Below are 14,084 nucleotides of genomic sequence, written 5' to 3'. Positions count from 1 at the left end.
TGTTACATGGCAGCAAAGGCAGCCATCTGCAAGCCAAGGAGAGACCACGGAGGAAAGCAACCATGCCGAAACCTCGACTCTGGATGTACGGCTTCCAGAGCTGTGAAAAATACATCTTGTTGTTTAAGTTCATCCGCCTTTGGTGTTCTGTAATAGAAGTCTCAGGAAACTAATTCAACTATGCTTTCAGCCAGGATAAATTTAGCATTGGTAGTTCATTGACCACACACAACAGAGTATCAAACATTAACACCCACTGATAGGTCTGGGTGATGCAGGAAGGTGCAAAGATCAAAATGGCCCACAGAGGTTCTGAACTGGGTATGACTTTAACCCTAAAATAAGAGTCTGGACTCCTCTTCCTAGATGGTCTCAAAGGGCACTCCAACAGTGGGACCTTCAGCCAGTGTCTATTGGGACTGAATCACCCACCCTAGCATTTGAGGGACAGATGTTAGTTTATGACCTTAATAACCATAATTAAACCCATGCTTCCTGAAGAGGTCAATGTCATGTATGAGAATCAAGTAAGACTGAGCCAGGCATAGGGCTCAGGTCTGCTGCAGCCACTTTTCACCCACAGACACCAGGAAGGGAAGCTCTGAACACTTCAAAACTTACGGGAAGAGCTGGAATGAAGATCATGACATAGGTATGGGTAAGCCTGCAGAATGAAAAGACAAAAATCACAGCCAGTCATAGAGGCCTCCATGTCACCAGAAAGAGACGCAGCGTAACATAACTGATGACTGAAGCTGCCTTCCCCAATCTCCACTCTTTCTAGATAAATGAATTTAAACTACCAGAGCAAGTGAGAAAATGTATACACAGAGCTTGACATAACCCAGATGAGCTTTCTTGTTTTTCAACTTCTTTCAGTGCAGGGCAGGGTTTCTCAGCAATGCACCATGACCACAAAGCTCTCTACTGGGAATGGCCATGCATCACAGGAGGTCTCCTAGTCTTTCTGGTCTCAACCAGTAGCAGATCCATGACAGAAATGTTTTCCAACACTGCCAAATACCTCTGGGTTCAGAGCTGCTGATTTAGGGCAAGAATACAAGTCTTAATCCATTAAACAGTGGATCTAGGGCCAGGGATTTAGCTCAGTGGCATAAGCAACTGCCTGGCAAGCACAAAATCGTGAGTTCAATCCCCAGTACAGGAAAGAAAAAAAAAAAAAAACTGGATCTCAAATGTGGCAGCTCATCAGAATCACGTGGGAAGCTCTGAAAGCTACTAATGTCCAGGTCTCACCTTAATCAATTAAAAGAGTGGAGCAGGGGGGCTGGGGGTTTAGCTCAGCGGCATAAGCACCTGCCTTGCAAGCAGGCGGTCGTGAGTTCGATCCCCGGTACCGATAAAAATGAAAAAGACAAAAAAAAAAAAAAAAAAAAAAAAGAGTGGAGCAGGAGGGTTTAAGCATGCAGATAATTTTAATACTAACCATAACTATAAATAAACATCACAAACTGCCATGCCACATACAGAGGATGCTCACAAATCTCATTGAGGTTGTTGTTGTTGTGGTTTTCCTGGTGCTGGGGATCAAACCCAGCACCTCAGCATGCTTAGCAAGCATTCTGTCTCTGAACTTTGTCCCCAGGAGTTTGCAAATCTAATTCTGTACAAAACTCTTCACCCTGGAAGTCCTCCAGAGGAGTAGGGTTCTAGATCTCAGGAGCCAGATACAGGAGTCACTAGGGCCCGAGTGGGGTCAGTCTAGGACAGCTTGTTCCCCGGCTTGGTGTGTGAGCTCATTCTTGTCCTTTGTAACTCCCAGAGACTGAGCCTGGATGCACGGTCTTTTTGCTGGGCCCACTGAACCCCCATGACAGTTCTGTCTTACCTGGACACGTCTGGGTCCTGCCTGAAGAGCAGCAGGATATGCTGGGTGTTGAGGAAGAGTGCCCAGCAGGGGAAGCAGCAGAGTAGCAGGATGAGCATGCCCCTCTGCAGGATCACACCCACGTGCTTCAGGTTCTGGCTCCCGTAAGTCTGGGGTGCACTCAGCCAAAAAGACGCCATTAGCCCACAAACCATCTCTCCACTGTCCTCCACCCCCAAAGTCCGCAGCTGTGCGGCTAGGTACCCTAGAGACCATGCCAAATGCCTTAGGGAAGAGGCATCCAAGGTGAAAGAGATAAGAGGGTTTACAACATGGGAAGCATTTAAAAAGCACAAATGCTGGAGTCCCACTAAAGGTATTCCGGATTGAGACTCAACAATAATTTTTAAAAACTTTCCCCATGTGACTCCAACATGCAGTCAGAGTTGCATAACCTGTAAACTTGCTAGAAATGTAATTTCCTGGGCAGAAACTTCTAAAGCAGAAACTCTGGGGCCAGGGCCAGTGCTGCGAGGAGACAGCTCTTACAGACATACAGGAACCACACTGCGCACAGTTCTCCCAGATTCATGTTCAGTGAACTCTCTGGGGTACCCTCAGGTTAGCCATCGAAGGGAGGTTTGCACCACTGGCGCTAGCAAATACAGGTGGTGCTCAGCTCAGGGGGGACTGACTTGCAATTTTTTTGACTTTAAGATGGTACAAAAGGGGTATGAATCCAGCAGAAGGAACTTGTGCTTTGAATTTTGACTCTGAATCCTGCCTGTGCTAGCAATATGTGGTGTCCTCCTCCCATGGGAAGCTGGGAGGTGAGGCAAACCAAAGCTCTCAGTCAGCCACATCGTCACAAGGGGAACTGCTGACACTCTAAGGTGCTGCACTGCTAAGAATGCTCCATAAGTTAAGTGCATTCAACAAAGTTTTGCCTAAACACGTGTTTACCTTACAATGGGTACATGGGATGTAACCCCATCCTAAGTGACAAAGCGTCAGTATACACTCGGGGTGTCTCCCTCCCACTCCTGGCCACCTCACTCCAAGGAGGACACTGCACACTCAGCATCACACAGGTGGGGGCCCAGCAGTCTGTGCTTTGACAAACCCTCTGGGGGATTTTGACACTGCTCAGATTTGAGAACCGCAAGACTACAGCAACTAAAACATGAGTGATAAGAGGGGCTTCTAGTTAAAATGTGGCATAAAGCCCTTATCAGACCCACAGTAGCTCCCAAGGCTGGAAGAAATCCACACATAGGTCAAAGAAGCAGGTGAGGAGAGCTGCCGCTGAGGGCTGACTCCCCCTAATGGAAGGGTCCTTCCTTCCACCTGCTCTCGGAAGATGTCTAAGGCCACTGTGAGAACATGACCACTTCCACTTACCTGGGAGATGAGTGTGTCACAAGCAGAAGATAAGCCATGTCCCACAGAAATGCCAGTGATATTGATAATCTGGAAATAAACCAAACAAGCCAGAGGGAGTTAAAAAGATGGGAAGACCAGGTCTCCATCCCTGCCCAGCGAGACCCACAGGGGTGGAGGGAGCTGGCTCTTCTTGATGATGTTAGATTTCCAGTCCCCTTCTACAATTTCCTTCTCCCGGATATGGGGCCGGGACTCTGAGCAGGACTCAGAGCTGCACAGATTACAGGTCACATGATGCGGCAAACAGAATAACACCCCCCAAAGATATCCCCATTCTGACCCCTAGAACCTGGGAATCTGGTCACACAGCAAAGGAGAATTATTGAAGGTTGCAATCCTGCGGCTGTATGCTGACTTTAAGCTCATGGACACCAGGTGCAGGTTTCACTGAGATACTTCTGAAGCACTGGACTGTGCCAGTCTGTGAGAACAGCCCAACGAAACAAACACAGGCAGCTTTCACGGATTCGCTAGAGCCTCACACATACCGCAATGGCCAGGGTGACGGCGTCCAGCTCCAGCTTGCCCAGGTGGCCACAGAACACGGAGCTGATGAAACTGATCAGGAATATCATCAGCTGGGCCAGGAACTGGGAAGAGAGAGGACCAGGAGAGGTAAGCCCCCACCACACAGTCCGGGCCAGGCCCAGCGCCCTCCCCAGCCAACCCTGGGGGGAAGTAAAGAAGCCCAGGTGTCAGGTAGCCACTGCCAGCTTCCACGGGCAGATGTACAATTTCTGAGGGACTCCTTCAAGTAGCAAAATGTTTACTGCAACTACTGGGTCAGAAACTCATGTTTTAATTTTTTAAAAATATTTTAGGGGCTCAGGATATCACTTAGTGGCATAGTGCCTGCCTGGCAAATGCAAGGCCCTGGGTTCAATTCCCGGTACACACACACACACACACACACACACACACACAACTATATATATATATATTTTTTTTAACTGACACACAATAATTTTCATGCTTGTGGTATACAGTGTGATAGTTCAACATAATGTACCCCGTGTGATACTAAGACCAGGATAAGTGGCACATCCATCATCTTCAATAGGTATCATTTCTTTGCATTGGCGACATTCAGAATCTTCTTCATTGGCTACTTTGAATTTTGCAGTTAATTGTTATCATCTGGAGTTACCCTCTATGTGACAGTATACTAGAAGTTCACTCTGGCAGGCTGAGGCTAGATGATATTGAATTCAATCCCAGCTGAGGCAATTTAACAATTTCGTGAGACCCTGTCTCAAAATTTAAAACTAAAAGGAAAGCTGGAATGTAGCTCAGTGTGAAAGCCCTGAATTCAGTCCCCTGTACCACAAAAGTTATTCCTCCATTCAGTTGCACCCCTGGACCCATTAACCACCTTCTCTCCATCCCCCCGAATCATGAGTTTTGAGAATTTCCCAGTTTTTTGGGTGTGTTTTTCACTTTAACTTCTTACAACAAAGATTGCTGTTGTTTCTCCTGAGGTTTCCAGAGGCTGCCTTCTTGAATAATGCCCTTATTATCACAGATTCCCCGGGAGGATTTTCCTGGAAAGAAGATGGACTTTGACATCAAGACCTCACTCCAGCCACCGAGACATTCCACAGCTAGGAGGGCTGGGTGGGACGTCCCCTGGGAGGCCAATGAGATCCAAGCACCCTGGGGAAACCCTACCCATCTCTTCAGCATCTCTAGGTCTTTAATTCTATGCGGGCTCAGATATGAGGGCAAACTCAGCTTCCGGAATACTGAGCCGTCCTTCCAGTGACTGCTGTGAACCATTGTACGACTGGATGCTCAGCTTGTTTTAGAGACTAATTTAAAACCATCTTCTGCTCCCCCACCTGCTACATCCAGGCAGTCCAATATCTTGCTCCAGTGGGAAAGAGGGACTGTTGGCCCAAGAGGGGGTTCATCTGACCCCCCCCCACTGCCTAGGAAGAGAGATGATTACCTAAGGATTTGTCAGGTTTGCCCCTCAGGGCCCCTTTTAAAAACTGATGTGCCAGGATGGTGACCTTGCTGCGTTCCAGTATTAACGCTGCCTCTCACACCTTCAAGGACATGGGCTCCTCTGTGCTAAGCTCCAGCAGGCCAATTGTAGAGTTTCACTGGTATAGCTCCTTGGCCTGGCCTCCACCTGATCCATGCTGCAGCCACCCCAAAATCGCCACAGCAGGAGCTAATTAGGTTTTGAGTAAGCCTCCGAACCATTAGAGAAAAACTTCCTCAGAATTCACATTTGAGAGAGATAGTGTACAATTCTGCTGATGGTCCCAGTCCTTCAAAAAATGAATTGGGCTGGCACAGTGGTGGGTGCCTGTGATCCCAGTACTTAGGAGGCCGAGATAGGATGATCCCAAGTTTGAGGCCAACCCAGGATAAATAGTAAGAGCCTGTCTCAAAAGAAAACAAGGAAAGACCAAAACAGAACGGCCTGTTTCTAACTGTGTGTGTGTGTGTGTGTGTGTGTGTGTGTCTGTGTCTGTGTCTGTGTCTGTCTGTATGTGTGTTTGTGTGTGTGTGTCCCACATGCAGAAATAGGAGACAGCTCTTTCCTGCATCAGTTCCTGACTGCAGACCCAGTTCACACCTATTTTCCGACAGAGCCTCCTGCTAGTAAACAGAAGAAATGTTTATTTAGGTGAACCTAAATAAAATGAGCAGGGAATGGGGATGACAGGGGAAGAGATATGAATTTTAAAAGCTCAAGCTTGAGAGTGTACATCAGTGGTAGGGATCTTTCCTAGCATGTACAAGGCCCTGGGTTTGATCCCCAGCCCTATAAACAAATAAAAATTATGTTTTTTTTAGAAAAAGTTGACATTTCAACCTGATTTTGCAGAATCCGAGGAAGAGGCATTGGACATCGTAAGGGCATACCAGGACATGGTGCCATAATGTAAGTGTTGCCACTTCTCTTACAGATGGCCTGTGATGCATTCAGTGGCATTTGCTGTCTCTTCACAGTTCTGTCTCCCTGCAGGCTACATGCTTTTCAGGACTTCATGTGAAAACATGCTCAGTCTCCCCTACATCGGGCTTTGAAGTGCAGCCCAGATTCTGCTTTCATAAATCCTGCTGCTATGAACATCTCTCTCGCTTGAGTGGGAATGGGGCATTTTCTTAGGGTAAGCACCCAATCCAAGGGTGGGAACAGATGTCCTTTGTACAAAAGGCCAGGAAGTCAAACTGAGTTCAACTAATTCCTGTGAGAGGCAACTTTGGTGTCCACGCCAGCTGAAACAGTTTCTAGGCAAGGGCCGCCACTGCTTTCCTTGGGTTATAGCAGTGAAAGAACTATCTACTCACTGCCTGTTATGGTTTACACCTAGATTCCCCACAAAGCCGCATGTGCTCAAAGGCAGGGTGTTTAAAAGGTGACTAGTTATGGGAACACAACAGCTGACTTTCTATTAGAAGGTGGGATCACCTGGGGCAGGATCCCAGGGTGCATCTCCCTCTCCAGCTCCTCCCTTGACTCCGCTTCCTGCCTCCCATGAGGTGAGCAGATTTCCTCTGTCAGATGCTTCCACCACCCCTTCCTTCCTTGGAGTCAGCCAACTACATGAGCAAAAACATGAGCCAAAGCAAACCTCTCCTCCTTTAACTTGTGGGAGTCAAGTATTATCTCTCATCTATGAGGAATGTAACGAAGACCCTCCCTGAGTTGGGCAGCCAAAGGCAGCCAGCTCTGCCCAAGTCTCGGTCCCAGGAGAATAAGCCTAGGGAGGTTAAATGTACTGATTCTTCACTGATTCTGTTTCAAGTCTTTGGATGAACTCCTGGTCACAGATTATAGTCTGTGCACACAAGGGCCACCCGGGGGGGACTGTTTGGGAGGACTATGCCCTGTTCTATCTCAAGAGACAGATTTAAAAGGATAAAGGATAGATAGAAAGGGACAAGGGGACAGATCTCTTGCAATAGGGAAGAGTGCAAGGGATCAAGGGCGAGGGGTGAGGAGGAGAAGGGGAAATAAGAATAAAGATGTGCTGGGTACAGGAACCTACCACCCACAATTAATGTAAACACTATGCCATAGCATGAGCTAAGACAACCGGAAGAGGATGGAGAAATGGGAGGGAAGGGACAGGGGATGAAAAAAGAAACAAGCTATAATATGTACATGTAACCACGCCTCAAGATGACTGTAAACTGTGTGAACAGCAAAAATGTATTAATAAAATTTAAAAATTATTTTTAAAAAATCTAGTTGGAAAAAATGAGACAGATGCTAAAAGTCTGTGAACCAAGGAATGTGCATTGCCCTGCACGTGCCATCCCTGGCCCCAGCAGAGACTCAGGTGGTCAAGCAGACTGCGAGAGTGCTCCAGACTCTGCCTCTCTGCTCCCGGGAGGCGTGCTGCCGTGCCAGGGAGCTCACTGACCAGGGTAAGAAATGCAGAGAAGTTGAGCGCAGACAAGGAAAGTCATCATTTAAAATCTGTACGTTTAAGGAGACTGCAACTTCAGGACATGAGGTGACGCAGAGTTAGCCATATCTGTGCTCTCCGGACTATGTATGCTTCTTTTCTTTCAGGCCAATCACATCCAAAATTCCTTAAAGATACTTTAAGTCAAGGGCAGGGGATATGGCTCAGCAGCACAGTGCCCTGGCAAGCATGAGGTTCTGGGTTTAATTCCAGGCACCAAAAAAAAAAAGGTTCTTTAGTCCATAAATTAGCTCAGTTGATAAAGAGCAGAATTCTAACCTTTAAAAATAGACTGGGTCCCTGCCTCTGTCCTGTGAAATGTGAAACGAGCCATTATCTAACTACCTGTGGATGGGCCATTGATTTTTCTCCTGTGAACCACACCCAAACTTTTTATAGATTCCCAGGTTCTACCATCAAAAACACATAAATATATCCAGATCCAGATATAATGCACTTCTCTCTGGAAGATGCACACTCTGCTTCTCTGAATGCATACTTTTAAAATGCTGCCTGCTAATTCCTTTATGCCTTTTTATGGATGCAGTGTGAAAATCATTTTTCTGTCATGGCAGTCAGCAAGCCTGTAACCTGCCCTGGGGTGGGGTAAGTCCAGTTTTCCCTTCTCTGCTGTGAGGATCTCCTTGGACACTTCTTGGTGATCTCACACTTCCGGGTAAAGGTTTGTTCCCTGTAGTTTTCAAAGGCAGCTGTCCAACAGCAGTGACCTGAACTGGCAGTGCTCAGGTGGAGCCAAATGAACAATGGAAATGAAGGCTGGGCCCTAGCTCAGCAGGGGCGCATGTGCCCTGAAGTCCAGCCTCAGCACAAGCCCGAAACTGCTAGACTGACCCTACTTCTGTCCCTTCTTCATTTATTTATTTATAGACAAAGGCTTGCTATGTAGCTCAGGCTGGCCTCAAACTCACAGCAATCCTCCTGCCTCAGCCTCTGAGTGCTGGGATTACAGGCGTGTGCCCTCGAACCCAGCTGTCCCTTCCTATCCAGGATCTGTCTCATTTTTTTACCCAGGCAGCAACATACAAGCTGGTATGTAATAAACGCTCCTACAGCGGTCACTTGTGCAAGTTGTGCTCCAGGCCAGCTGCCTACCCAGTTGCCCATGCAAGGGTGTGAAAAGGGCACCTGGCCCCATCCCACAGGGACTTGAAAGTCCATTCTTAGCAGCAAAGGTCAGTGTGGGAAGGCACCTGAGCAGGCAGTCAGCTGGGACTGCTTCCTCTCCTCACAGGAGGGAGCTCCTGCCCAGCGTCACCTGACTTGACTCAGTCACTCAGGACAGCTTCCTGCGCAGCACAGAGTGTGTCCCAAGCACCAGGAGTGTGAGTGTGAGTTAACCCGGTGCCATCACCCCATTCCTACCCCACGGAGCCCTATGGAGGGGCAGGCATTGTGTTTGCAACAAGTACACGTGTGTGCTGAGCTACATGGGCACAGTGGGTGAGGCAGAGAAGGCTCCAGGAGGCAGCAAAGTGAGGCTGAGCCCTGACGGATGGATTCTCAGCTGGAGGAGCAGATGGGGCCGAGCTGGGCTGACCACAGACAGGAGACTGGCCGGTAGAGGGCCAGCGGGAGGCAGTGTCACCGGACAAGCAGCAGGCTTAGAGAGGGCCAAACCACTGAGGACTGTAAGGACCAAGATCAGGGTTTGGATCAAGGACGCGTCAACATAGGTAAACATTCAAAATGGACTTTCGGGGGCTGGGGATTTAGCTCAGCGGCATAAGCGCCTGCCTTCCAAGCAGGCAGTCGTGAGTTCGATCCCTGGTACCGGTAAAAACGAAAAAGACAAAAAAAAAAAAAAAAAAATGGACTTTCGGTGGTCTCGTGGGGTACATTTTGGGCAGCATGAGCTGAGGAGGAGAGACTGGATGTTGGGATGAACCTGGTGTGGAGATGTGAAGAGGGGGGCCCCTCCGAGAGATTTTCAGGATGCTAAAACCAGAGGCTTTGGTGACAATGGGATGCAAGGAGGCTTGGCGGCAGGGAAGGAAGGTCCCAGACGTCTCTCGCCAGTGGCCACCACCTCTGAGTGTGTGCTCTTGTTCTTTGGCTCACTCTTTGACCTGCCTGGAAAAGGAACCATGTTCTTCTACATTTTCTCTTTTCCTCTCCTTCAGCCCAAATTCTCTCCTGTCCCCAGTAACCTTCCCCTGTCACCAACCAATCCCTGCTAAAGATTTCCTCAGGCCTGAGACAATTCAAACTGTCAGCCTCTGTGTGTGTGTGTGTGTGTGTGTGTGTGTGTGTGTGTGTGTGTACACATGCAGACTCCGACTCCCACCATTGGATGCCACCCCCAGCCTTCCCGGATTTTCAGCTCTGTATCTCAGGGAGGTTCTGGACTTCTTTCCCAAGCGTACCGACCTAGGCAGTCACACCTTTCTGACATCAGCCCATGCCCAAGAGGAATCTATCTTACAGGTTCTTCTTAGGACTCTGATAATGCAGCCTGGTAGGAGATGCTAGTGAGAAACAGAGAGTGAGGCCAGGAGCCTGAGGCAAGGTACTGGCCCACTGCCCTTCCTTCCCTCCATGTACCTGCTTTCCTAAGGTCTTCTGCAAGATAAAGGGAAGAGAAGATTTCAGGATGTAAAGCTGCTCAGCCTATGCTGTTTCCTTTACAGTGTGGATTAGTCTGTTTCACAAGACCTCGTTTAAACTGTACACAGTCTATAATCCCAGCACTTGGAAGGCTGAGGCAGGAGGGTGGGATGTTTAAGGCCAGTCTGGACTACATAGTGAGACTCTGTCTCAAAAGAACAAAAAGAGAGGATGGGGCTTTGTTTAGGGCTCACTGGGAAAGTATGTTGGTAAATCCTAAAGCCGGTAAGGCTTTAGGAGACAACATAATAATAATGAATGAGGAAAACAAAGATGTGTAGAGAGGACCAAACTAGCCATCCTGTTCTACGGTAGAGCCATAGGAAGAATCCGGGACACTGAGCAGAGGAAAACAGTCTCCTCCCACACTGTGTCCCGCAGGAATTAGGAAATTCACAGGAGATGGGGAGAGAAATCAAGCGAGGCTCCAATATATAATTCAGAAGACATTAAACCTGTGCCTGAAGTCTCCGGCCACATTTTTGCAAAGCATTCACAAGCACATGCCCACCAAGGTTTGGAGGGAAATTGCCAAATGATTGCCTGGTAGTGAGATTCAGAGATTTTTACTCTTTTGTTAGTCCTGGTTTTCTTTTCTTCCCCCTCCCACAATGAATATGTATTGCATTTATAATAAGCATACCCGTACTTGTGTAAACACACACGTGCACACACAGTCAGTCCAGGGTCGGTCCCAGGAAAGCCCCTCGTCCAGGGACAGGTCACTGGGAGATGCTGGATTTCGGAAAGCTGTCCCGTGGTTGTTGCTCTCACGGTTTGGTGTTAGTAAGGCACTGCTGGCTGTGTAAAGCTCTTTCCAAAGCACAGACGGTTACCGTCACTTTCTGCTTGGATAAGCAGACTGGAAACCCACAGCGCTGTTTCCTAAGCTGCCGTAGGGAAAGCAGGCCGCCCCTTCGGAGCTGTCCTTCCCTTCCCGGCCTTTACCCTTCCAGCTCTCCTCCCAGTACTTCGCTGAAGGGAAGCCCCACCCGGGTGGGTCAGATGTTAACAGCTGGATCACAGAACCCAGCACACTGATAACCTTAGCAAGGAGCCTTAGTTTCCAGTTCTTTAAATCAGTAACACAAATCATGTAAAAAAAAAAAAAAATTGCAGCTGGTCCCAGGAAACTGAGGTCCATTTCTATGGTCTAAGGAAGCATTAAGGATTTCAAAGATGCCACTTAGCATGTAGCTTTCCTTTCCTGATCCTCCACCTTTTTTGGTCCTGATGTCCCCAACATAGAACTTTGAGGTGGTTGCTGAACTTTCTTTACATTATTTATTTATATTTTAATTTTGTTTTGTTTTGAGACAGGGTCTCACTGTGCAGTTCAGGCTGGTCTTGAGCTCACTTTGCAGCCCAGGTTGGTTTTGAACTCACAAGAATCCTCCTGCCTCAGCCTCTTGAGTGCTGGGATTATAGATGTGTACCACCACACCTGGTTTTTTAAAAATATTTCTTGCTACACCTTTTTGAACAAATATTACTCCTTCATTCCAACTCTTCACTCCCAAATACTGTTCTCTGAGCCCTGGCCACCTGGACTTTTAATCCCAGAATCAGAGTCCAAAGAATCCCAGATTTTGAGATTCCAAACCAAGAGTTCTTTCCAGTCTGCAGAGAATTGCAAACACCCATACACTGGATGCACTCCCTTTCGTGGCTTTGTGCCACTCTAGATATCATCACATCCCATGTCACCACCATTCCAGAAGGACACAGCTCCCAGCCCTAGCCCGTGCAGGTGCAGGTCGGCTGCTCCACGGCCAGAACGGTATCCAGCCTTAAACAGGCTTGCTGCTGCTTGTCCAGTGAAGCGGCTCTCCTACCCCTAGGGCTTGAAAACCACCCAAACTGGCCAGAGAACAGCAGCAGGATTATAGCGTTGTGATTCTCGTGGTTTTAAAAACTCTCCTTAATTTTTAAGACTAACGAGGACTCTACTGATCAAGCAAGCAAGCGCGCGCGCACGCGCACACACACACACACACACACAAAGACACTTCAACCCCCAAAAGAACCACACTCTTAAAACTCGGTTTGTGAGCACCATTATAGGCAGGGAGAGGAGTGTTCCGCAGGATGCCCCCTGGTTTCCTCTGCAGAGCTTGACTCTAGATCCCAAACACTGGCTGAAATCTAAGAGTAGGTCAGACAGTTCCCTCTCTCCCTCTCCCAACCTCAGGACACTTACACATCCCAGCTCCCGGGCTTCGCTAATTTGCGAAGAATCAAATTCTGAGTACTAGCTGGCCTGACTTTTGCCTGGTTCTCTGGACTCCCCGTCCAAAGATAACAGCCCCGAGATGCCTTGAGCGCCCAGGTCCCGTGTGCAGAGCAATCGGCCCGAGCGCGCAGAGGTTCCGGGCAGCCCGGCCGGCTCTGTCCCCACCTCCGCCAAAACGCAGGCTGCTACACGAACCGCCAGCGATCCCAACCCGCCGCCGGGACCAGCCTGCAGCGGAAGCCACCAGACTCACCGCAGGACCGGCCAGGACTAGGAGCGCCTGCAGCTCCTCTCGGAAGCCAGAGAGCAGCGGGCAGCGCAGCCCGCGGCGCTCGGAGGCCACCGGGGGCCCTCCGGGACTGGGCCCGGACTCCGAGGAAGCCTCCATGTATTGGGCGCTATGCTGCAGAGGAGCTCGGGCGCCGGGGACCGGACCGCACAGGGCTCCCCAGCTCCAGTCCCCGCCCTCGGCCGCCGCCCCCAGCCGGCCCAGCCAGTCTGCGACCTTGGACGTGCTCCTGAGCCTATGCGCGCTGTGGACACCGCGCGCCCTGCAAAGGCTGGCGAGCTCCAGGGCTTAAGAAGCAAAGTTGGGGAACGCTCTAGAAACTGACAGAAAGCACCTAGGAGGACAAGGGGCTCCCCAGGGCTCGGGCTCCAGGGCTCCCCCGACCCCGGCCCTGCGCCCCTCCGGGAGGTTCCAGGTTCTGAGTGTTGATGGAAGGACCAGGAGGCCTCCAGTCGGAGCAGGGTGGGTGTCCAGCCAGGCGTCTGGGTTGGCCGCTTTGGGGATGTCGGTGGCGCAGCCTGCGCTCCGCGACGCTTTGATACCTGCTTGATTTTTGCGCCGCTGGCCCGCCAGCTGGTCCTTTAAAGACTCAACCAGGAAAAAAGCAATAAGCTCACATTTAGCAAGCAGCACAGTGGGGGTTTTCCGAGCTTCCGGGATGTTTATCCTTGAGCTTGTTGCGTAAGAAAAGCTGTGAGCATCAGATAAATGGAGGCTTGAGAGGTACCTCCCACTCTGGAGCACATAGAGAACCTGCTCACCCGGCCAGCCGAACCTCAGTTTCCTTGTCGGTAAACTCAAAATAATTCATAGGTGAGGACTTATGTCAGTACCATGTGCCTCAGCCCAGCACAGGGTCACTGCCTAACAAACGTGAGTTACAGGACCCAGGATGAGTTCTGTAATACAAAGAAACAAATACAAAATGGCTCGTGTGGCCACCAAGTTTTGATTCAAAGACTTGATTACAGGACTGGGACACAACAATGGCTTGTGTACGCAGGAAGTTTAGATTTAAGAACTTAAAAGCTAGAGCAGTAGTGTTTTCTCCTTCCCTCTGCATTCACCACACCGCCTGAGATTCGCCTTGGTTTTATTTACCCCTGCAGCAGCCTTTCCCCTCTTGAATGGGAGTCCAAGACACTCCTTTACTTCCCACCTGAGAAGCCAGAAAATAAGATCCTTCTCCCTTTTGCTCTTGTTCCAAACTATCAAATAAGCAAACAAAGAGAGAGA

At 49.2% G+C, this 14,084-nt stretch overlaps 1 protein-coding gene across 3 annotated transcripts in view; it reads right to left on the bottom strand.

The window, feature by feature from the left end:
• The window catches only part of Slc47a1 (solute carrier family 47 member 1), a 38,996-nt gene extending 25,872 nt beyond the window's left edge, over positions 1 to 13,124 (bottom strand). The window contains exons 1-5 of one of the 3 annotated variants that reach the window (XM_063242684.1): positions 12,813 to 13,124; positions 3,760 to 3,861; positions 3,230 to 3,298; positions 1,850 to 1,998; positions 622 to 664 (exon numbers count right to left, since the gene is read on the bottom strand). In XM_063242684.1, coding sequence (XP_063098754.1) covers positions 622 to 664; positions 1,850 to 1,998; positions 3,230 to 3,298; positions 3,760 to 3,861; positions 12,813 to 12,947 — 498 coding nt within the window. In that variant the 5' untranslated portion in view covers positions 12,948 to 13,124. Of the gene's footprint in view, positions 1 to 621; positions 665 to 1,849; positions 2,009 to 3,229; positions 3,299 to 3,759; positions 3,862 to 12,812 lie in introns of all 3 variants that reach the window. The other 2 variants (XM_063242682.1, XM_063242683.1) reach the window with 2 other exon arrangements.
• Between the last annotated feature and the right edge of the window lie 960 nt (positions 13,125 to 14,084).

This window comes from Cavia porcellus, unplaced genomic scaffold (genome assembly GCF_034190915.1).
Source record: "Cavia porcellus strain 051 isolate PalLab524CR breed Dunkin Hartley unplaced genomic scaffold, mCavPor4.1 scaffold_32, whole genome shotgun sequence".
Taxonomy (NCBI): Eukaryota; Metazoa; Chordata; class Mammalia; order Rodentia; family Caviidae; genus Cavia; species Cavia porcellus.
Note: the sequence above shows the minus strand (reverse complement) of the source record. Positions and strands in the feature narration are given on the sequence as shown.